The sequence below is a fragment of the Callithrix jacchus genome, chromosome 9 (genome assembly GCF_049354715.1).
Source record: "Callithrix jacchus isolate 240 chromosome 9, calJac240_pri, whole genome shotgun sequence".
NCBI lineage: Eukaryota > Metazoa > Chordata > Mammalia > Primates > Cebidae > Callithrix > Callithrix jacchus.
Window position 1 is genome coordinate 114,374,334 of NC_133510.1, and position 23,275 is coordinate 114,397,608.

Genomic DNA, 23,275 nt, shown 5'->3' on the forward strand with positions numbered 1-23,275 from the left:
GAAGAAAGAACAGTCTTTTTTTTTTGAGATGGAGTCTCACTCCCTTGCCCAGGCTGGAGTGCAGGGGCATGATCTCAGCTCACTGCAACTTCTACTTCCCAAGTTCAGGCCAATCTCCTGCCTCAGCCACTGGAGCACTGGGACTACAGGTGTGCACCGCCACGCACAGCTAATCTTTGTTATTTTTAGTAGAGATAGGGTTTCACCATGTTGGTCAGACTGATTTTGAACTCCTGACTTTATGTGATTTGCCAGCCTGGGACTCCCAAAGTGCTGGGATTACAGGCATGAGAGCCACTGTGCCTGGCCAAGAATAGTCTTTTTAACAGATGGTGCTGGGACAACTAATATCTATGTACAGAAGAATGAATCTTGATTCTGTTTTTTAGAGAAAAAATGGTTACAAATGTATGATTATGTGTCAATTAGAAATAAAAAATTAATATAACAAATGAATTTTAGCCCCACCTTATACTAAATTTAAAAATTGCTCAAAATGGGCAGAGCACCAAGTCACTCTCCTATGACCCTGTTTGTTTTTTTTTTTAGTAACAATTTATTTCACAAGGGTCCTGATCCAGATCCCAAGAGAGGGCTCTTGGATCTCATGCAAGAAAGAATTCAGGGCAAGTCTGCAGTACAAAATGAAAGCAATTTTTCACTTTGGGAGTCTGAGGTGGATGGATCACTTGAGTCCAAGTGTTTGAGAGCAGCCTGGACAACATGGTGAAATTCTGTCTCTACAAAAAAATACAAAAGTTATTAATAGCAAGAGGTGGTGGTTCACACCTGGAGTACCAGCTACTGGCTTCATTGAGCCCAGGAGGCTGAGGTTGCTGTGAGCAAAGATCACACGATTGCATTCCAGCCTAGGCAACAGAATAAAACTCTGTATCAAAGGAAAAAAAAATGCTCAAAATGGATCACACCTCTAAATGTAATTCTTAAAAAATAACAGAAGAGTAATAAATAATGACTGATTAGGCAGTGGTTTCTTAGATATGACACCAATAGCATAAATAAGTACAACAAAATAAGATAAATTGGACTTCATCAAAATTAAAAATGTTTGTGCTTCAAGGGATGAAAAAGTAAAAACACAACCAACAAAGAATAGGAGAAAACATTTGCAAACCATGTATCTAACAGAGACTTGTAAACAGAATAAAGAACTGCTACAACCCAATAATAAAAAGACAGCTAAATTTTTTAAATAGGCTAAAAATCTGAACAGACATCAATCCAAAGAATATATATAAATGGTCAATAAACACAAAAGATGTTCAACATCATTAGCCATGAAAGAACTGCACATTAAAGCCACAATGAGATACTACTTCAAACCCACAAGGATAACTATAATCAAAAAAGAAAGAAAGTAAGTTTTAGTAAGAATATGGAGAAATAGAAACCCTCAGACCCTGCTGTTAAGAATGTAAAATAGTGCAGTTGTCTTGGCAAACCGCTTGGTAGTTCCTCAAAAGGTTAAACACAGTTGCCATATGACCCAGCAATTCAACTCCTAGGTAGGTCACACACAAAAAATGAAAACATCTGGTAAGAAAAAAACTGCACACTCATGTTCATGGCAGTGTTATTCAGATTAGTCAAATACTGAGAACACCACAAATAGCCACAAACTGATGAATGTATAAACAAAATGTGGTATTTTCCATATGATGAAATATTCAGTGAAAAAAGGAAACAAAGTATTGCAACATGCTCCAACATGGATGAACCTTTATAACACTACCCTAAGTGCAAGTAGCCATTCATAAAAGTCATATTGTTTATTATTCCATTTGTATAATACGGAATTTGCCCAGAATAAAGACAACCATAGAGACAGAAAGTACATTAATGGTTCCTTAGGGTTGGGAGTAGGGGTAAGAGAAGGGCTGCATGCAAATGTGGAGCAACTGCTAAAGGGTATGGTGTTTCTTTTGGGGGTGAAAAGTATGTTTTAAAGTCAACTAATGATGGTTGTACAACATTGTAAATACATTAAAAACCACAGATTCATAGACTTTAAATGGTTGGTTTATATATTATCTCAATAAAGCTGCTACAAAAATATGCTAATTCACATGCTTCCAAGTAAAAATGTTTCTTCTTCATGAGATGTTAAATTTAATCCAAGTGTAGTACAAGAGGAGACTGAATAATATAAAAAAAAAATGCTGAGGAACAAAATCAAATGGGCAAGAATACCTACAGCAAGACATCATTTATAGCAAATTTAAGATTATGCAAAATATCATCTATTGTTCACGGATCTATTCATATGCAGTGTAAATAGAAATAACTGCACAGAAAAGAAACCCTTCCTCTTGAAAGGGAAGAGGGGGAAGCTGAGGAAGAGGAAGTACATAAGAGGAGCTTAATGGTACTAGAATGCTTGACTTACTAAGCGGGGTAGTGGGCACATGGTCATATTCATTGTTCTCTGTATCATTTGTATGCAGTTAACTACTGTTTAACAAATTTAAAACAATATTTTTTTTTGAGACAGTCTTGCTCTGTTGCTCAAGATGAAGTGAAGTGGCGCGATCTCAGCTTGCTGCAACCTCCGCCTCCTGAGTTCAAGCAATTCTCCTGCCTCAGCCTCCCAAGTAGCTGAGATTACAGGCACCCGCCACCATGCCCAGCTAATTTTTCTATTTTTGGTCGAAACAAGGTTTCGTCATGTTGGCCAGGCTGGTCTTGATCTCTTGACCTTAGGTGATCTGCCCATGTCAGCCTCCCAAAGTGCTGGGATTATAGGCATGAGCACTGTACCCAGCCAACAAATTAATATTTAAGCTAAAAACTGTTAATAGCATTAAAGCTGAATAGATACATGTGCTAAAGTATAAAATAATATGTAATACTTTGAATGCTACCAATAAGTCAAGAATGAAGCTATTAGCAAAAAAAGTATTAACATTTGGAAAGCTAAAACATAGGCTGAGAAAAGCTACCTCTGCCTTTGATTCACTCATCCTTTAATTCAGCTACTTTTTTTAAAAGGCTGGTAATAACATTTTCCTCTCTAAGAAGCTAAGTTTCAACATTTCTTTGTTGGTCTCAAAATCTACCTTGATATCTATAGTATATTATAGTAAATATTCTGCAAAGATTAAATGGTAGTCAAGAAGAGATGTTAAACAAAGCATGTCCTAAGACAGAAAAATGTGATCACAAAATATTTGTGTACAAAGTATAAATCTGCAACTACCTCAGAACACCAGAGCCCAGTACATCTTCCATTTGCCACACTAGATAATTAATGACTTGGCCTGACTCTACTAAAATCTAGCTTCATTGAACAAAAGTAATCAAATGACCATTAAACAGTAAGTGGTGGTACGGTGGTTTCAAATGAGACTATACTCTCATTTGATACCTATATATTGTTGTTAAAATGTCTCATGATTTTAATTATCCCACTTAAAAGGACAGGGAAAAGAACACTTTAAGAATGTTCTGCTTTCTACACATATGGTTTGATGTTTCTGACTGTATACATAACACATTTTTATAAATTGATGATACATCTTTAGTAATTTTTATTTTTTAAAACTCAAATTCATCAGTCAATACAACACTTACCCTAAAATCATTTTTAAATTTCTTTAAATCATCAATCTGTTTTCTATGTTCAGAAACAATTGGTGATATACCTGTAAAATTAAAAACTGTTAGATACAGATTTCTTTTTAAACTCTAACTTCACATTCTTTTACTAGGAAATGATAGAAATTAGAATAAGATATATGATCGAAAATGACTTCAAATATTAATTTTGGATTTTAGAATTTGTCAAGCAATATATTTATCTATCAAATAGTAAGAAAAAATGTTGAACAAAAATATTCTGTATGGCCATGAAATTAGACATATTTCTACAGTTAAGCCTAATGACTCTTTAAACTCTAACCTTTATTTTCAGCTTTTGAGAAGCTAGGTGATGTTTCATTGGGCTTAATATTTTCTTTATTCCCCGCAGGAGAGTTCTGCCTCTGATCTTGAAGCCTGGAATCTTTAGCTAGAAAACAATTTTTTAAAAATCAGAGTTAGAAATTAGAAGAGCAAAACAAGAAAACACTAAATAATAATTTTGATTTCCTATGTTTCTGGAAAAGAATGCTTTCATTTAAACAGAGCCTTTTTTCTTTGCAGATGTCATATGAAACACCAGTAATTTTATTAACGTGGGTATTTAACACCCAAGAATGTTACCTTTATAACAGACATAATATATATTAAATTAGTAGTACTAAGCAATGTCAAAATTTATATAAACTTTTAAATGTGGGTTAAAAATATTTGTCTATGATAAAAATAACCCAAAATTTTTTCATATAATGTTAACCTCTAACATTCAACTTCACAAATGGAATTATGGATCTAGAAGCCCTTTGTTACGTACCCTCACCAGAAGGGGTAACAGCTCTGTTTGATGCAGGACTAGCAGGCGTAGGAGATGCAGCTGGAATAGGCATGGCAACAGCTTCAGTTGGAATAATACCAGCTTGGGGAGAAGCAAGAACTGGCCCACTGGGAGTATTTCCAATACTGTTCTGTCTAGGAGACCTGGGTCTGTGAGTTTTAGGGGATAATCTTGGAACTAAAAGAAAGGGAAAATTTATTTATTACATTCTCAGTTCAAATGTCACTTCTTCAAAGAGGCTTCTCTGAAGATCTAGGTATAACAGTCCTTTCTAGCTCTTACTCTTTATCCCATTACTGTTTACTTTTCCAAACTGTTAGGAATTTGGTGGAAATCAAAACCACAAGTAGCTGAAGAACAACAGCAATTACAAATACATTAAGTATAATTTTCTCTCCTAACTAAATGTATTAATTCTGAAAACAGTATTCTGAATGAAGTTGAAAACTGGATTCCTAAGGCAGGATAAAAACATTCCATATAAAGTTCGACTGATTTTTTTTTTTTTTTTTTTTAAGATTGGTGGGAAGAAGAGATCCCTAACAAGTAGGCTTGTTCCTTCCTCCTTCGAATAATATACCAAAATACCTTTTGGTAGCTTGTAGCCAATCCTCTATGTTCTTTTATTATTATTTTTTAATTTTTTTGACACAGTCTTACTCTGTCACCTAGACTGGAGTGCAGTGGCGTGATCTTGGCTCACTACAACCTCCACCTCCAAGTTCAAGTGATTCTCCTGCCTCAGCCTCTGACATAGCTGTGATTACAGGGGCCTGCCACGCCCAGCTAAATTTTTCTATTTTTAGTAGAGACAGAGTTTCACCACGATGGTCAGGCTGGTCTCAAACTCCTGACCTTAGGTGATCTGCCTACCTCGGCCTCCCAAAGTGCTGGGATTACAGGTATGAGTCACCATGCCGGGCCCTGTACATTGTTTATAGCAACATCAAGGTCCACTTCGCAGTTATTAAAGAAACTGAGACCCAAGTTAGTCAAATGGGGAAGATGATAAAAGCAGGGTTTGTATCCCATATGACTTCCAAGTAAGTGTCTTTCTTTTTCTTTTTTTTTCCCCCGAGACAGAGTCTTGCTATGTCACCCAGGCTGGAGTGCAGTGGTGCAATCTCAACTCACTGCAACCTCTACTTCCCAGGTTCAAGTGATTCTCTTGCCTCTCTTGAGTAGCTGGGATTACAGGCACACCCTACCATGCCTGGCTATTTTTTGTATTTTTAGTTGAAAAGAGGTTTCACCATGTTGGTCAGGCTGGTCTTGAACTCCTGACCTCATGATCCGCCCGCCTGAGCCTCCCAAGATGCTGGGATTACAGGCGTGAGCCATCATGCCCGGCCTAATAGGTTTCATATACCATTATAAACCTATTTGCAAAGCTCAGATTCAAAGTTTAGAGAAAATGATTCAATTACTTCATTTTAGTGTTTTTATTTTTAAGTCACAAGGGTCAGAAGAAAAGTATTATTCAACAACTGCCATTTTTTCCAATTAGTAAAAAGAGCAAAACTATAATGCTATTCTGAGTGTATCTCCAACAACTATGTTTATGTTCTCTCACTTCTATTCATGTTGTTCGCAGAATTCATTTTCAGACCATCTGAGTAATGTCAAAAGACTAATAGAACAGCTGAAGATATTTTTTTTTTTTTTGAGACAAAGTCTTACTCTGTAGCCCAGGCTGGAGTACAGTGGCACAATCTTGGCTCACTGCAACCTCTGCCTCCTGGATCCTATTTGGGAGGCTAAGGCAGTTCAAACAATTCTCCTGCCTTAGCCTCCCAAATAGCTGGGATTACAGGAATGTTCCAAGATGTCCAGCTAATTTTTGTATTTTTAGTAGAGATGAAGTTTCACCATGTTGGTCAGGCTGGTCTTCAACTCCCGACCTCGTGATCCACCCTTCTCAGCCTCCCAAAGTGCTGGGATTACAGGCGTGAGCCACCACACCTGGTTGGCTAAAGAAGATTTAAAAAATTTTTGTTTTCTTGGTAGTCTTAAGATAATTGAAGACCAAGGAAGAAAACAAAGTACAAAGGAATTTATGGTACAACTGCACGAATGTACATCATATGAAGCTGAGCAGAAATGTTTATCAACTAAAAACAGATTTAACACAGCTGGGTTTTTTGTTTTGTTTTGCTTAAGTGTGAAGATCTTTTTTCTTTTTCTTTTTCTTTGAGAGAGAGAGTTTCCCTCGTCACCCAGGCTGGAGTGCAATCGCACGATCTTGGCTTGCTGCAACCTCTGCCTCCTGGGTTCATGCAATTCCCCTGCCTGAGCCTCCTGAGTAGCTGAAATTATAGGCATGCGCCACCATGCTCGGCTAATTTTGTATTTTTAGTAGAGACAGGGTTTCACCATGTTGGTCAGGCCAGTCTTGAACTCCTAACCTCAAGTCATCACCCTACCTCGGCCTCCCAAAGTGCCGGGATTATAGGTGTGAGCCACCGCACCCAGCCCGTCTTTTTTCTTTTAATGGTTCTATGGACTGTTTGAAATAGACTAAGTTGTTTGGGTTTTTTTGTTTAAGTATTCTTCATAAGCTCTTGCTCACCACAGTTACGGAAACAAAGCATTAAGGATTTATTAGCAAAGTAGGAAAAGCAGTCAGCCTGACCCTAAAATCTTGTCATCTAACTTTTATACTTTTATAGCTGCTGTCAGCATATTCCTTACACTAATCACAGATAAAACTTAGACCCTTCATTGGTGTTTGATATTCCTTATTATGGAAATATAGTTGGGAATTAGTGCCATATACAGATGCTATAGAAACACACTACAATGTAAGCCGAAAATAAATGTTTATAGAATGTACTGACGAACAAAGCTGCTAAAAAGGAAATATGGTGTCTCCAAATAGTATTACGTACTGTATTTGCCTCATATTAGAGATGTACTTTATAAAATGTTATGGTTTTATAATATATCCATATTTATGAACCTTATAGAAATCTCAGCACACACTTATAAAGACTAGGCAAGAATTATTAACACTTTACTCACTAAGAAATCTCAACTTCAGACTTAGTGTCTGACTTGCTTTAATATATGATGAATAAGTGGCAGAGCCTAGAATAAAAATATGGATTTCCCAATTCCATATTTATATATATATATATATATATATACTTACACTTCCTCAAACAGAGTTGTAGCTCAGCTCTCTTTAAATCTAGTATAATGATAAAATGAGTACTGTCATTATGCCCAAGTGTTACCTACCCCCACTGACCACTGATGACCACGTTCCCCCCGAGGGACTGGTCCTTGCTACTGGAGGAGTAGCTGCTTCACTGGGTGGGTTGTGGGATACAAATTCTAGGCCACTGGATATGGAACCCCTCCCAGCAGAAACTCTGTGATTTCGAGGATGTCGCTGGGCCTTTGGGGACATCCTTGGAGGCCCTAAGGAAGAAACAGTGAACATGACATAAATGCCACAATGTACCTCAGTACTACTTTTCTGCTAAACACACCCATCCACACACACACGTGTGCATACACACACACTCTCTCTCTCTCACTCCACAGTGTTTCCTTGGTTAAAAACAGAAAAAAACCACCACACATATTTTTTTTGGTCATCCTAATTCTTTCAGAATTATTTTGTGGAATGCTACAAAGTTTTATAAATAAATTGTATTATTTCCCTTTATTTTTAAAGAAAGGGATGAAATTGCTGCTAAGAAAACAACAGTAAGATGTCAACTCTTAGAACTGTAGCAATCTGTTTCACCTATGTCTTATTTGTAAAGAAATACAATGCTACTAGAAATTATGACTACATAAAATATTTTTAGCTTTCCACAGTTTACCTTTCCCCACCCCAAATTTTCTGTATTACTTCTAAAATTAGGAAAAAAATTAAACAGAAGACTATTAATCTCTATACACCCCTGATAAATGTATGTACATACTCTTCTTAAATTTCTCAAAAGTTTTAGTTTATCTCTTGTATCATAATCATCAATTTTAAAACTTGGATTAAAACAGTCCTCGCTTGTAAGCAGTTTCTTAGGCTCAGCAGGCTGTGAGCTGAAAATTCTATTAATGCACGACTTGTAAAACCAATATAATTGACATTTGGGGAAGAAATCTGCACTATATGAATTGTCAAAATTCTACATTATTGATTCTGCCACACCATTAGCGACTATTCTTTCTAAATCGGTCTACCGTACATTAGACCAATCTATCAAGTAAGAACAGTAGACAACTACTGTTCATCACAGAAGCCTGCTGATGCTAACACTGAGTGAAAAACTTTCCTAATGTCAAAGCCAAGGCTCCTCACTCTCACCTTGCGGCCAAACTCTTCAGAACTTCAAATTAATGTGTGTTCCCATAAGTTTGTTTTTGTTTTTGTTTTTTTCTTTCTTTGAGATACCGTCTCTCTCCATGGCTCAGGCTGGAAGTGCAGGGGTGCGATCTCAGCTCACAACCTCCGTCTCCCAGGTTCAAACAATTCTCCTGCCTCAGGCCTCCCAAGTAGCTGGGATTACAGGCGAGCACCACCATGGCCTGGCTAATTTTTCTATTTTTAGTAGAGACGAGGTTTCACCATGCTAGCCAGACTGGTCTCAAACTCCTGACCTCAAGTGATCCGCCTGCCTCAGCCTCCTAAAGTGCTGGGATTACAGGTGTGAGCCACCATGTCTTGCTCCCAAGAAGAATTTAAACATGAACTTGATCTTTAAAAGAATGCTAATATTATACACTATAATTTTCAAATGGCAATATTTGACATCTCTGAATGACACAGAAGGCATATTTCTGTGTGAATAGTCCATGAGCAGTCCTTACATCTTAATGTAATAAAGATGTTAACAGTCATTAATGATCATGTCTTAAATATTTTCTCATTATATAAATATTACTTATTCAAATGATGGACTGCAAGAAAAATAACTTTGCATTTAGTGACCACTATTAAGGCTCTTTTGGTAAAGAAATCACCTTGAAAATCAGTGGAACTTACTCTTCAAGGTTACATGCATCAAAGTCACATGACTTGCCTGCTTAGATGGTAACAATTTATTTAAAAGCAGCCTCCTTTTCTCCAGGGAAGCAGGAGAAACACACTTTGTGCAGAAAACTTTATTTGTCCCAATATAAGCAATATCAAGCATAATTTTAATGAATAAATCAGATTAAAAGGTTAACATAAATATTCAGAACTAATATCAAGAGGACATTATGATTCAGAAAACAGGTTTTTAATATATACATGGCATTTAAATTAGAATGTTACTTTTCTACAACATATCCATGTATTTGATATGTTGCAATATTGGATTTAGCACCAAATACTAATAAAGAATTACAAGATTTTATTCTTATTTTTTCCCTTATATGAAGGGAAAAAAATAGCTAAATATTCAAATTCATACGTGGTTTTTATCCATAATTTTATCTTAGATAAAAGACTTCTCCCAGATTAAAGCAGCCTTTCACTATATAATATTGCAAAGCTAATCTTAAAAAAATTACTCAGTGAAAATTTAGAATTCCTCAGGCATTCTAAAAATCAAACTACTTTAATCTAAGAGCAGACACACGAAGGCAGCTATATAGGCTGTCACTCTCAAAAAGGACCGACAAAACACCATTCCTTCTTACAGCCAATAGAAAGGTTCATTAGGACCTTGGCCAAGGAGCTGTAAAATGAACCCAAGTTCAAGACTGGCTGAAGAAAGTTCATTTGTTTATCATTACTGCATATAGTGCAAATAAGGCTGTGGGGCAGCCCTTTCTGGGGCTGTAAAGAAGCATAATTACCAGGCAGAGATAAATCCCTTTTTAACAATGATTCAGATAATTCATAGCTTCACACAACATTTATCAAATTTCTCTCTAATGAACAAAAGGTTAATAGAAATAGTTTTAATAAACTAAAGTTAAAACACAGAAATTATAGGTTATTAAATAATGAAGAGGAAACTATTTTGTAATTATAAACTCACATAGGAGTTAAACAAAGACAAACAAAAACATGAACAAATTGTGGTATTGTACCTTCTGAAGACATGCGTTTAGGCATAGTAGAGACAGGAGCTGGAGAACCATGAGCAGAGGGGTGAGACGGGGGTCTGGATGGCCGCGAGGGGGGCCTGGAGGGCGGCCGTGTAGGGGTGGCTGCCCGAGGTGGAAGAGAGTTGGGACCTGACTGGTAGCGAGAAGGTGGGCGAGAGGAAGGAGATGGGCAAGGCGATGGCCAGGGAACACCTGACAGAACAAATGATATGAAGGAAAGTATAAAAACTAAAGAAAAAAATGAGGGAAAAAAGTAAACAGAAAAAAAAGTAAAATGACAAAAATGATTTCTCGTACATTTTAACCCTTTGAGGACAGTCATTTGATTTGTGATAAGTTTTAACATAACTTAACTGACATAAATTCACATTTTACTTTAACCTCCTTAAGATTAAGTCTGTTTAAATGAATACACGTTCCCAAAGGGTTAATTAGGATCTACACACACTACTGAAGAAGACAGTTAAGACTTTGCCTATTAATCCTGCTTCTATAACTCTCAAGTAATCAGTTGTTTAAAGGAATATAACATACATTAGATAATTTCACATAATAAATCATAATAATTCCTACTCAGGAATAAGATTATTTACTGTATTAGTTTTAACTTTGAAGCATAATGAAAATAAGCAGTAGCTATTATATCCAATTAGAAATACTGGTTCCTTATAGTCATCTGATTTTCATCAGGTTTAAACCTAAAATTCAGTTTGAAATCTCATTAAGCAAGTCCCATTGAAGCAGAAAAAAAAAATTACTCTTTTCTAGAGTCACAGGAGTATCAAACGCTAATATTCATTGCTCTTTCAAAAAAGTCTTGATCTCATTAAACTTGAAAAAGGGAGACCTTCTAAATAATTTATACAGTTAAACACTTATCTAAGCGACTGCTTAGTAAATACTGCAATTACAAGGCAGTCATCACCAAATAAATCTATACTGATGGATATGCCCAGGTAAAGATACAGCTAGTATTTAACATTACATATCACTTACCTTAATCTTATCAAACACTCCAGGTCTCCTCTCCATGGAGTTCCACACACTTGAGTATCATGCATTGTCCAGCCCCTTAAGGTTTTTTAACTTTAAAATTCTGTTTATGAACAACTAAAATCTTTCCTCAGTGAGCAAAGAAATTTCACCCCCAATATTAAGTACAGAAAATACTCAAGAGTGTCCATTTGGAGAGGAATTCTGGAGAAAAGACTCAATGAAAACAAACGAAACTGGAAACTTAGTGTTCTCTATTTTCATGTTTCTAACTTTCCAAATTTAAATATCTAAAATTGAACATCCACTCTTTTCTCAATGTTAGTAACATATTATTGCTATTACTATTTCCATACCATCCATAGAACTGTTGTTCAGTATTCCTGATTTATGAAAAAGATCCACAACCTACAAGATATATTCAATCTAGATTTAGAGGTAGAGTAAAATATGTCTTCCTACTAAAGATTCAGGTTTCTTTAACTTAAGTTGCTAAACTATAACATCTACCCTTAGACTGAGTTGTTTTTGTTGTTTTTTAAGCACATTTCTCTAGTCACTTTCTTCACATGACTCTTGATCATATCTTGTAAGTTACCTGAGATCCTTTCTTGAAGCATAATACAAAAACAGTTAATGAAAATGAATCTATATTAACCACAGTGTTGCACATAGGTTAAAATTTTCCATATACATTATATCTAAATAATTTTATTACCTAGTGTTTTTAAAATTGAGAACCTATCCAAAGTTTCCAATTTCTTTATACGCGGAGTGTTTTTGGCCAAGTGATTGTCTTGGGTTAAATGCAGCACTTTATCTTAGTATATCACGAGTATTTCATCATGCTACATAATGTATATGTCAATAACGTATATAATGTTTTATTACTTTGCTTGACACAAAAGCCAATTTTAAGTAATGCTGAAGTGAAAACTACTCCGCAAGTCATTAAAGTGCACATTCTTATCAGTTATGTGAACTATTTTAAGTATTTAGAAAACTATTTGATCAATGGTATTGACAAATCTGGTCAAAATACTTGCCTCCATTAACTACTCTTTGGTCTGAACCAGAATTCGGGTTGAAATCTGAAGTGTGTGAAGTGGATCTTGATGGCATGGAGCCGGATCCAGGCTGGCCCATACGCGGTGAATTCTGTCTCCCACTTCCCCAGGATATGACATCTCTATTTCTTTGTCCAGGAGGAATATATTTATTTTCCCTGAAAATGAGAGATCCTCTAAATCATTTTATTCTAAAAGGTACCAGGCCAATGAAACATATCTAAAAGTCATCTAGGCAGAAGGGAATGCTTGTTACAAAAAGGTTCTACACTAAACCAAACTGCCTCACTCCCAGATGCCCCTGTTCTTCCATCTTATCATGAGTTCTAGCCTCTGGCCTGTCCCTTCCCTTAGATTCTGCTCTTAAGCACAGTAACAGATGGTGCTCATTCTCATCTCACTTGATCTTGGTCTATCTTCAACATTTTTTGTCCTTCACTTTCTCAACTTTATTTTCTCCGAGTTCTCTTTTCTCACTGGATGTTCTTTGGTTTCTCATGGCTCCAATATCAGCAATGCTGATGAAACCCCAAACTGAACCGCCAGTCTCACAGTGTCAACATCTATCACTGGACGTGTCAATTTAAATCACCAGACTCTAAGCTGACTGCCTTAAAGACAGGATGCATCTCTTACTTTAACAGATAGGTAGCAGGTAATTCCCAACAAAAGTTTACGAATAAATGAAAGACCCACAAGTCCCTCAAATACAATTAACTGCCCAAATAGTCATTGTTTTCCCCCTCAAATTTGCTCCATGTTTCCCATCTCTCTTACCAGTACATCCATTAAGTCACTTAGTTATCAAATAAGCCTCAGGCTCATCTCTGATCTAGGTGGTTACCAAGTTCTCAGAGCTGAACTATTTCAATCCACTGTTCTGTGTCTCAGCCAGTCCTCGATGCCCAAGGGTTTATTCATTCCATCTCCTTCCAACAGGATGCACTTTAGCATGACATGCCACGTCCTTCAGTGACCTCAGTTCCTACTATCAACTGCCATCGCTGCACCTGACACAGACCCTGTGTTCCAGACACATGCAACAACCAGCCCTTTCCTGAGCTGGACAAATTTTCTCAGACAGCCATGCCTGTACACGGCTTTTCATCAAGTGAGAAATTCTTCTCCCAACTCCCTCTCTGAGTGTCAAAGACCCTATTATCTTATCACAAAATGTCACCTCCTCAGTGAGGCTTTCTCTGATTCTCACTCTGGATATTCCTAGTACTTTGAACATGGCTTTAATCAAGCAAATTATATTGTACTGCTGTGACATTACACATGTCCCTCACCAGATCACTATTTTAACAAGCTCTTCAAGACCTTGGATTGGTCACCATGATATACCAACACTTTGCTCCACAGAGCTTACTCTCAAAAGCATATTTTCCAAGATCACCATAACCTTTTCTCTAACAGAATCTTTAACCAATTCTACTTGCATTCTCTACCTAAGCTACATTAAAGGAAGAGGAAATATAATAACAATACACCATATCACACAGACCTTGAGTTGTGTATCCAAAATACTGCATCATGATTTCCTTTAAATACCTAGTGTTTATGCTGTGCCCCTCACGTTCACTGGAATTTCTCTGAACTGCTGTATATTTTTCTTCCTCACTCCTATCATCATTTTCCAGGGCCACTCGAGCTTTGTACTGGGCACTTGACTCAATTTCTTCGGCTAACTGGTTTGCCCTTGCTTCCCGTTTTAAAAATTCTTCTGAGTTATCTCTTTCTAAGGGCACCCTGAAACATGAGGAAAAGAAAAGCAAAATTAGTACTTTAAAGCCACAGTTTATATATCTGTCATAATCAACTACTAAGAAATTTGAGAGTTTAGAATATAGATTAAAAAAATGTGAAAGTTACAGTGATCTATTTATTTATAAATCAAAATTTGAACTTTTTTTGTTACCTCTTCTCTAGAGAAACATATTTTAAAAATTGGTTTAACTGTTCACCATAATCTCTGCCCTTGCAAATTTAGTTATTTTTTAGCAACTTAAAAGACAAAACCAAAATCTGTTTAGAGCATAAAAATAGGGTACAGGTAAATTACATTTATTCCCCTTTTTAATGGTAATTTATCACACTTGCTAATAAGAGAAAAACTCTTCCACGTAATTGTTTAACTTAAAAGCATTTATTCAACATCATAAATTAAGCTGATGAAAATCAAAGACAAATGCACTGAAATTAAAAAAAAAACTTTTTAAACTTACGTATACGAAGATAAACTGCTATCATATGTAGATACTACACCATAATTTTCTTCATTATATCGAAACATATCATTGGGATCCCATCCATTAGACTAGAAGAAAATGAAGCTCATTTTTCAAAATGACAAAGTATTTATCCTCTTTCATTCAGTTATAACCAACATCTATACTAAAAATCTAATAGACTACTTGAGCAAAATTGGCTAATTAGAAAATAGAAGAATATTCCTTTAAAATGTTTTAGGAAAAAACTTTTCTTCTACTTATCAGCCCCTCCAGTTGCTAAATAACTATACAACACAATTATTTGAACAGTTATTTTAAAAGTTTAGAACATTTTGGTTACTTCATAAAATAGCATTCAGACCAAGGTTCTCTCTTTAACCCCTAAAAGCCATCTTTCGGTAGAGACAACTCCATTTACCTATAACCTTCTTGAGATCACTGGTCCTCAGGTCTGTGGAGGACAGCAGGTATATATTTTATTGCTTTTTTTTCTCTCTGCCCCCCACTCCTATTTAACTGTTTTTAAACAATGGATTTCACATGGAACAAGGGGTACTTTTTAACAGCCAAAAATATTTCCAACATGTGGGAGAAAGAAGGGAGAAGACAATGCTTTCCCCCCATATTCAAGGATTCCAAGATGAGACCACAGTACTGGGTGGCTGGCAACCTCCCCTTCCTCCTGGGAATGCTCAAATGGGAAGGGAACATGAAATGGTAAACAGGCAATCCTTGGACAAAGTCATGAGAACTGGGCTTTAGAGCTAGTTTTACCATTAGCAGTTGTGAGACCTCAGAATTGGCAACGCTGGATCTCAATACTCTAACCTATAACCTTAGCACAGGTAACTCCACAATTCTACGAGGGAATTACAGAAAATCACCACTCACAAAAGAGAGGCTGCACTCTTTTTTTGGTGATGGGGAGCTGGGGGCAAGCAATTTATTAAGAAAGTAAAGGAATAAAAGAATGGCTACTCCACAGGCAGAGCAGCTGAGGCTGCAATCTTTAAAGAAAAAGAATGAACCAACTGGGCCACAGGAATATTAATGTTTTATCAAAGAATATTAATGTATGGATAATCACTTACCAGTGAATATTAATGTCTGGATAATCACTTCTCCAATGTTTTTTCAAGGCTTTTTTAAAGCCTTACTGGTAAAAAGTATAAAGTCCAGTAAAGGCTATAATCGAGCCCAGAAGAACAGACACATCATCCAAGCAATGCTGATGGCAACCTCAATGCTAAGGCTTGCCTCAAAGTTTACCTATTAACCTTGAGTCCTCTGTGCTACTCCAGGTGAGACTATAATGTAATCCTACCACCAATGCAACTCCTTGTGCCAAACACTTGGGCAGGAAATCACAATTACTTAAGGAGGCTTTAAAATTACTTAATTAACATATGCCCTATATAAAAAAAGCACACAATATAGAAAGACATCCAGTAAAAAGCAAACATCTGGCCAGGTGCAGTGGCTCAAGCCTGTAATCCTAGCACTTTGGGAGGCAGAGGCAGGTGGATCACGAGGTCAAGGGATTGAGACCATCCTGGTCAACATGGTGAAACCCCGTCTCTACTAAAAAACAAAAAATTAGCTGGGCGCGGTGGTGCGTGCCTATAATCCCAGCTACTCAGGAGGCTGAGGCAGGAGAATTGCTTGAACCCAGGAGGCAGAGGTTGCAGTAAGCCGAGATCACGCCATTGCACTCCAGCCTGGGTAACAAGAGCGAAACTCCATCTCAAAAAAAAAAGCAAACATCTTCCAATCCCATTGTGCATAAAAAACTACTATTAAGAGGTTCTTGGGTGTAATTTCAGGTACCTTCTATGCAGTAAGAATATGAACTGCTCTTTAAAAAAAAAAAAAATTATGGCTGGGCACAGTGGTTCATGCCGGTAATCCCAGCACTTTAGGGGGCCAAAGTGGGCCAATCACAAGGTCAGGAGTTCCAGACCAGCCTGACCAACATGGTGAAACCCCGTCTCTACTAAAAACACAAAAATTAGGCAGCTGTGGTAGCAGGCGCAAATAATTCCAGCTACTCAGGAGACTGAGGCTGAGGCAGGAGAATCACTTGAACCAGAGAGGTAGAGGTTGCTGAGAACATACCACTGTACTCAAGCCTGGGAGACAGAGCAAGACTCAGTCTTAAAAAAAAAAAAAAAACAAACAAATCAAATAGAATCCCACTGTTCTGCAATGTGCTTTTTCTTTTATTTACTTATTTTTAATTCTTTTTTGGCATATGAAAATTTATTACTACAGTGTTGTCACCATTAAAATTTATGATCTTGGTCTTTCCTCCTTGTCTTTGTATAGGTCCAAAAGAGAGACACTGGCTACTTTGACAACCTTAAAGCGGACTCCAGGAATATCACCAACAGCATGACCTTTGCAACGAAATCCAGCAACCAGAACTTCACTGTTTTCCTCAATGAAGTTCAAGCAACCATCATTGGGTACAAAGGCTGTGATTTTCTTGCCATTCTTGATCAGCTAGACTCAGACACACTTCCTAATGACAGAATTTGGCTTCAACTCCTACTTTTTCCAGCACAATTCCTTTTGCATGAGAAGCACCTCCAGAAGGGTTGGCCTTCAGGAATGTGCCCAAATGGACTTTCTTGTACTATTTATCACGCCACTTCTGGTCTCATTGGTGGCTACGAAGCTTCCTAGCAGTATGAAGTCCATGACATTTGCTCATCCTGCTGGCGCCACAGGCCTAAGTGAAAGCGCTTTTTAAAAAAATAAATCTTAGATATCATTCCGTATCGGAACTCCATCCTTTTGGTAGATATGTTGTGTTTCAATAGAATGGTGACACCATAAATCTAACTCATGCTATACTGATCGATACTTGGATGCTTCCAATTTTTCAGTATTAGAAATAATGTTATGGCCAGGCATGGTGGCTCACATCTTTAATCCCAGCAATTCAGGAGGCTGAGACGGGAGATTACCTGAGGTCAGGAATTTGAGACTAGCCTGGCCAACATATAGAGAAACTTTTCTCTACTAAAAATACAAAAATTAGCTGGGCGTGGTGGCACACACCTGTAGTCCCAGCTACCTGGGAAGCTCAGGCAAGAGAATCGCTTGAACCCAGGTGGCGGACGTTGCAGGGAGCCAAGATATGGCCCTACTGGATTCCAGCCTGGGTGACAGAACGAGACTCCATCTCTAAAAAAAAAAAAAAGAAAAAAAAATAATGCTACAAAAAAAGAATCCTAGTTGGGCATGATAGCTCACACCTATAATCCCAGCACTTTGGGAGACTGAGGTGGGTAGATTACCTGAGCTCAGGAGTTCCAGATCACCCTGGGCAACACGGTAAAACCCTGTCTCTGCAGAATTAAAAAAAAAAAAAAAAAAATCCTCACATATAATGATTTGCCTGTCTTATAGATATATGAAGGCAAAAATAAATTACTAGAGGCAGGATTGCTGGAACAAAGTGTATGTGCATTTTTAATTTTAACAAGCACTGCCAGATTCTCTCCAGAAAGCCTCTATCAATTTATCCACCTCACTAATAGTGCAAAAGAAGTCTCCGTTTCCCCATATTTTTCATACAGGTGATGTGATATACAGACTTGAGAACCATCATATTAGGTTATATATGATTCGTTAAAGTTTGAAAATAATGACTGTTGCCTGTGTATGACCAGTTTTATTACTGGTCATAAGGTCAAAGTAAGCATTTTAGGTTTCTTGTCTGAGGAAAAGAAGAGTGTCATTATTAAGCTGTTATGCCTTAAACATCAAACCCAGATATGTTACAAATTCTGTTTCTACTCAATGGAAGATTCTTCATTCAACTCAGATTAACCTACCTTAACAGTGATTTTTGGCAAGAGACTTTACTTCATATTGCTCTCTATTCTAAAGGTAGAGTCTTTAGTAAGCATTTGTTTTTACTTTTATTGTTTAGAGAAGGGGTCTCCTTATGTCACCCAGGCTGGACTCCCAACTCCTGGGCACAAGTGATCTTCCTGCCTCAGCCTCTCAAGTAACTGTGACTGCAGACATGTGCCAGCATACCCAGCTAAGCACTTCAAGTACAGATAATACATTAAGAGAGAAGCAAAACTAATATGTGACAAGAGGCAGTTTAGAAATAGAAGAATTTTGTGCAGAATAATCTCAATTTAAGACCAAGAAATTTATATAATGCTTTAATTCCAATGTAACCTAATTATTTATCTTAATAATGACAACCTTTTCTTCATACAAGAAGCTTAAAATGTCCTACTTCAACCTCATCTCTAGGTGAAGTCAACAAACAAGACACCATTTTCCTCAGGTTACTTTATTTGCCAGGGTATTAAAGCAATAACACACTAGCATTTCCACTCATTTCTAATTTTTTTTTTTTTGATGGAGTTTCACTCTTATTGCCCAGGCTGGAATGCAATGGTGTGATCTCAGCTCACAGCAACCACCGTCTCCCAGGTTCAAGCTATTCTCCTGCCTGAGCCTCCTGGGTAGCTGGGATTACAGGCATGTGCCACCACACCCGGCTAATTTTGTATTTTTAGTAAAGACAGGGTTTCTCCATGTTGGTCAGGCTGGTTTCGAACTCCCAAGCTCATGTGGTCTGCCCGTCTCGGCCTCCCAAAGTGCTGGGATTATAGACATAAGCCACTGCGCCTAGCCTCTAATTTTAATTTTTAAGTTGCTTATTATTATTTATTTTAATCACAAAGAAGTAATTAATGAGGATCCACAAAAACAGGCAGTACTCCTTAAGCCCTAAAAGTAAAATAACAAACATTTTTCTTTACATATTGCCTGGGAGAAAGTCTCTAGGTACACAACAAAACTGATGCTCTAAATACACTTACTACAACAACAACAATAAAAACACACTGAAATTACAACCAAGTGATAGAATGTCACATGCACACACACTGACCACAGAGTCTGGCACTAATTACAAAGATGTTACTTACTACATCATTTTCCAAAGCCTCAAGTTCCTCATTGGCTGTGAGTTCACCTGCATCCCAGGGTTCCAGGTCCTTCTCTTTGTGTTCGCCATTCACTTTAGCACTGATAGCAGAGTCAGTAAAAGCATCTGTAAAGAATGGTTTTGGTTGAAAGTTCATATAATCTGACAATCAGCTACACTCACACACATGAATGACCAACAAAGATATATGTTAAAAAACAATTATGAAAAGTGAATTTCACATAATTGTTTAACTTGAAATCTAACAGGAACATTATTCAACATAATTTAGGTTGATGGAAACAAAAGACAAATGCACTAAAATAAAGGTAAACTTGGCCAGGCTCACGCCTATAATCCCAGCACTTTGGTAGGCTGAGGCGGACAGATCACGAGGTCAAGAGACAGAGAACATCCCGGCCAATATGGTGAAACCCCATCTCTACTAAAAATACAAAAATTAGCCAGGCATGGTTGCACGCGCCTATAGTCCCAGCTACTCAAGAGGCTGAGGCAGGGGAATCACTTGATCCCAGGAGGTGGGGTTGCAGTGAGCCGAGATCACGTCATTGCATTCCAGCCTGGCAACAGAGCGAGACTCTGTCTCAAAATATAAAAAATAAAGGTAAACATAAAACTTATGTATGTGAAGATGAACTGCTATCTAAACTGATATGAAGAGTAACCTTCAGTAAAAGTATGCTTTCACATTTAATTTAGTAAATGGAATCATAGATGACTATTAGTAAAGGTATATTCTTCTCATATAATTTTAAGCCACATGAAGTATATTTTAATATACTGACATAATTCATTAAATTACATTATAGGTAATTACTCTGTGTGTCTCAGCCAAGTGACCAAGAAAATTTCTATCGATTCATCTAAAGTCTCCCTCTCTTTTTTTTTGTTTTTCTTTTTTGAGATGGAGTCTTGCTTTTTTGCCCTGGCTGGAGTGCAGTGGCGCCATCTCATCTCACTGCAACCTCTGCCTTCCAGGTTCAAGCAATTTTCCTGCTTCAGCCTCTTGAGTAGCTGAGATTACAGGCACTCATCACCACACCCAGCTAATATCTGTGTTTTTAGTAGAGATGGGGTTTCACCATGTTGGCAAGTCTGGTCTCGAACTCCTGACTTCAGGTGATCCACCCACCTCACCCTCCCAAAGGGCTGGGATTACAGGCATGAGCCAGCATGCCTGGCCTAAAATATCTCTTTTGTAATGGAAGCACTAATTGGATATACCTTCAGAGTACCTGCAGCCAAATACATGTGTATTTTGTTTTTAACTTTCCATATTCATGTCTATATGCAGTGGTCAATATTCCAGCAAACTCTGTGAAGCTATTCTAAGTGGTTTATCCCCTCCCAGAATCCCCGTCTTCATATATAACCACTCTGCCACAAAGTTCAGGCCCTACAGTATTACCTCGTCTCAGAAAGCCCTATTAATGTATTCTCACTTTGTGTCCTTTTCTCTTCTACTAATGTTATTGAAGAGTACTGACTTATGAGAGCAAATGTAGCATCCACATATTTAGCTGACTATACTGCTGTCTGGCAAAGGAAATTTTCACTAGTTGGGAATTAGACTTGGCTAAATAAAGGCCCACTGGGCAATGATGGCATTAGGAAATGCTTCGTAGACATAGGCTTGCACTTAAAAGGTTGGATCCACAGAGTAGCACCTACTACTAGCTAAGGAGTAATACTTCTGCTGATATGGCTCTGCTGAGGAATATGAGCTCCCAGCCACTGTTTCCTCCCCTTACTGCAAGTTGCCATTAAGAAGAGGAAGGGATGAATCAACAGCTAAACACACAATGCTCCTACAAAAGAGGTTATTTCAGAGGGAATTTTTGATTTGGCAATGCTTCTATAACTGTCATTGTCTCCCCAGTGGGCAAAGTGATACCAAAATAAGACCTTTGAGCCAGCAAATTTGAGCATGGAACTTCAAGCCTAGCTAAAATTCTAACGCCTTCTTATCCCAAAGTAGGTGTGGGTAGGCATGGCTGTGTGTACATGCACATCAGAAAATAAAAGCATCAGTGCACCACTGGGCTTAGCTGCCAGCTCCACCAGCAGCACTACTCCCATTGCTAGCAATTCTAAGAGCCAAGAGTTTGCCAAGGGAGTTCCCCAGAGTAGCAGGACTCAGCTGAAGATGGAATAGAGCATTAACTAGAAATGGCTGAATTTTGGAAAATCTAAGAGATTCTAAGTGACTAATGCTGTCTTAACCAACACCTCATCTTTGCTGAAAGCTACTAATGGCACTAGAAAAAAATATGTATTTTCAAGAATGTATAATGTTCCAAGAAAACATCAAATAACCTACATTAGGATCCTGGAATCCCTTTAATTCTCACAAAACTAGACCAAAAAACTACACTACAGAAAAATTCCAAACCAGTCATATTATCTTCTACAAGAAGCAATAGAACTGTTACTTTACATGTAAGAATCTGTTAATGTTTTAATCGTACTAGTTTTTGAAAAGCACACATTTGTGAATAACGCATTTATTTAGATAGAAGTTCAGCATTAAAGATAACACTTTTGATTCAAGAAATTAAAGCTCTAAGTAGCTAGAGTTTTTATAGAATCATATAAATGGTTTTTTTTCTCATTGTAGGGTATGTGTATGTGTCTGTGTGTTTGTGTAAAAGTATTTAGAAAAGCTTGACTGAGTCAAGCTGACTTCAAATCAAAAGATCCCAAATGTACACACAAAGTAGCTTAAAATATGTCTTTATGGTATTATTCTAAACAAACTTCTAAATCGATCCCCAAGTAAGAGCCAGTGGGGAAAAGCAAGCAAGCATCTATAACTTTAGTGACCCAGGCTTTATTCCACCGACCACAATTTAGGTTGTATTAACAGGAAATTATTAAGAAATCAATTTTTCTCAATGCTACATTTTAATCTTAAATCTTCTGTTTACAATACCAAACTTTAAAAAAATTATTCACAGGTTACTTAGCAGTCTGGTCTTCAAGGCAGAAATGGGGAAGGGGAATACACAGAAGTGTGAATCTATAAAGAATGATATTCCTTGATTTAAAAATTTCCCCAAAGGTAATTCTTTCTAAAGATGAATAAAGGGCTTAGGGAAAGATGTGCAGAAGTGGAGAGTTAGCCCAAAATGAGGTTATTGCCATCAGGATGCTGAGAAATTACGGGCTACCAGTAATACATGTTAGGCCAACACTAACATCATTAGCTGGAAGAAGCAAGATCTAGGTATCCATTCTGCACTATTACCAATGTCGACTATCATAAATTCTGATTTGTTTTACAATGGTTAAAAGTTTGGATTTTTGTTTCTATTTCTTTAGAATAAATTTTTTTTTTTTTTTTTTTAAGAGACAGGGTCTTGCTCTGTCACTCATGCTGGAGTCCAGTGCCACAATTACTGCAGCCCTAAACTCCTGGGCTTAAGCAATCCTCTCACCTCAACCTCTGAAGTCACTGAGATTACAGGCATGAGCCACCATGCCCAGCAAGTCTGGATTTTAAAAATACCATTGTTGG

The 23,275-nt window shown here is 37.3% G+C and overlaps 1 protein-coding gene and 1 pseudogene across 50 annotated transcripts in view; both read right to left on the bottom strand.

Moving 5' to 3' along the window:
* ATXN2 (ataxin 2) overlaps positions 1-23,275 on the bottom strand; it is a 141,691-nt gene that overhangs the window by 52,692 nt on the left and 65,724 nt on the right. For 22 of the 50 annotated variants that reach the window (XM_078337305.1, XM_078337298.1, XM_035257640.3 and 19 more), the window contains exons 6-14: positions 19,739-19,863; positions 14,772-14,863; positions 14,098-14,295; positions 12,523-12,701; positions 10,466-10,675; positions 7,673-7,855; positions 4,412-4,609; positions 3,920-4,027; positions 3,592-3,662 (exon numbers count right to left, since the gene is read on the bottom strand). In XM_078337305.1, the coding sequence (XP_078193431.1) occupies positions 3,592-3,662; positions 3,920-4,027; positions 4,412-4,609; positions 7,673-7,855; positions 10,466-10,675; positions 12,523-12,701; positions 14,098-14,295; positions 14,772-14,863; positions 19,739-19,863 (1,364 nt within the window). Of the gene's footprint in view, positions 1-3,591; positions 3,663-3,919; positions 4,028-4,411; positions 4,610-7,672; positions 7,856-10,465; positions 10,712-12,522; positions 12,702-14,097; positions 14,296-14,771; positions 14,864-19,738; positions 19,864-23,275 lie in introns of all 50 variants that reach the window. The other 28 variants (XM_078337300.1, XM_078337293.1, XM_078337299.1 and 25 more) reach the window with 2 other exon arrangements.
* On the bottom strand, positions 16,931-17,636 carry LOC144577675 (small ribosomal subunit protein uS12 pseudogene; annotated as a pseudogene).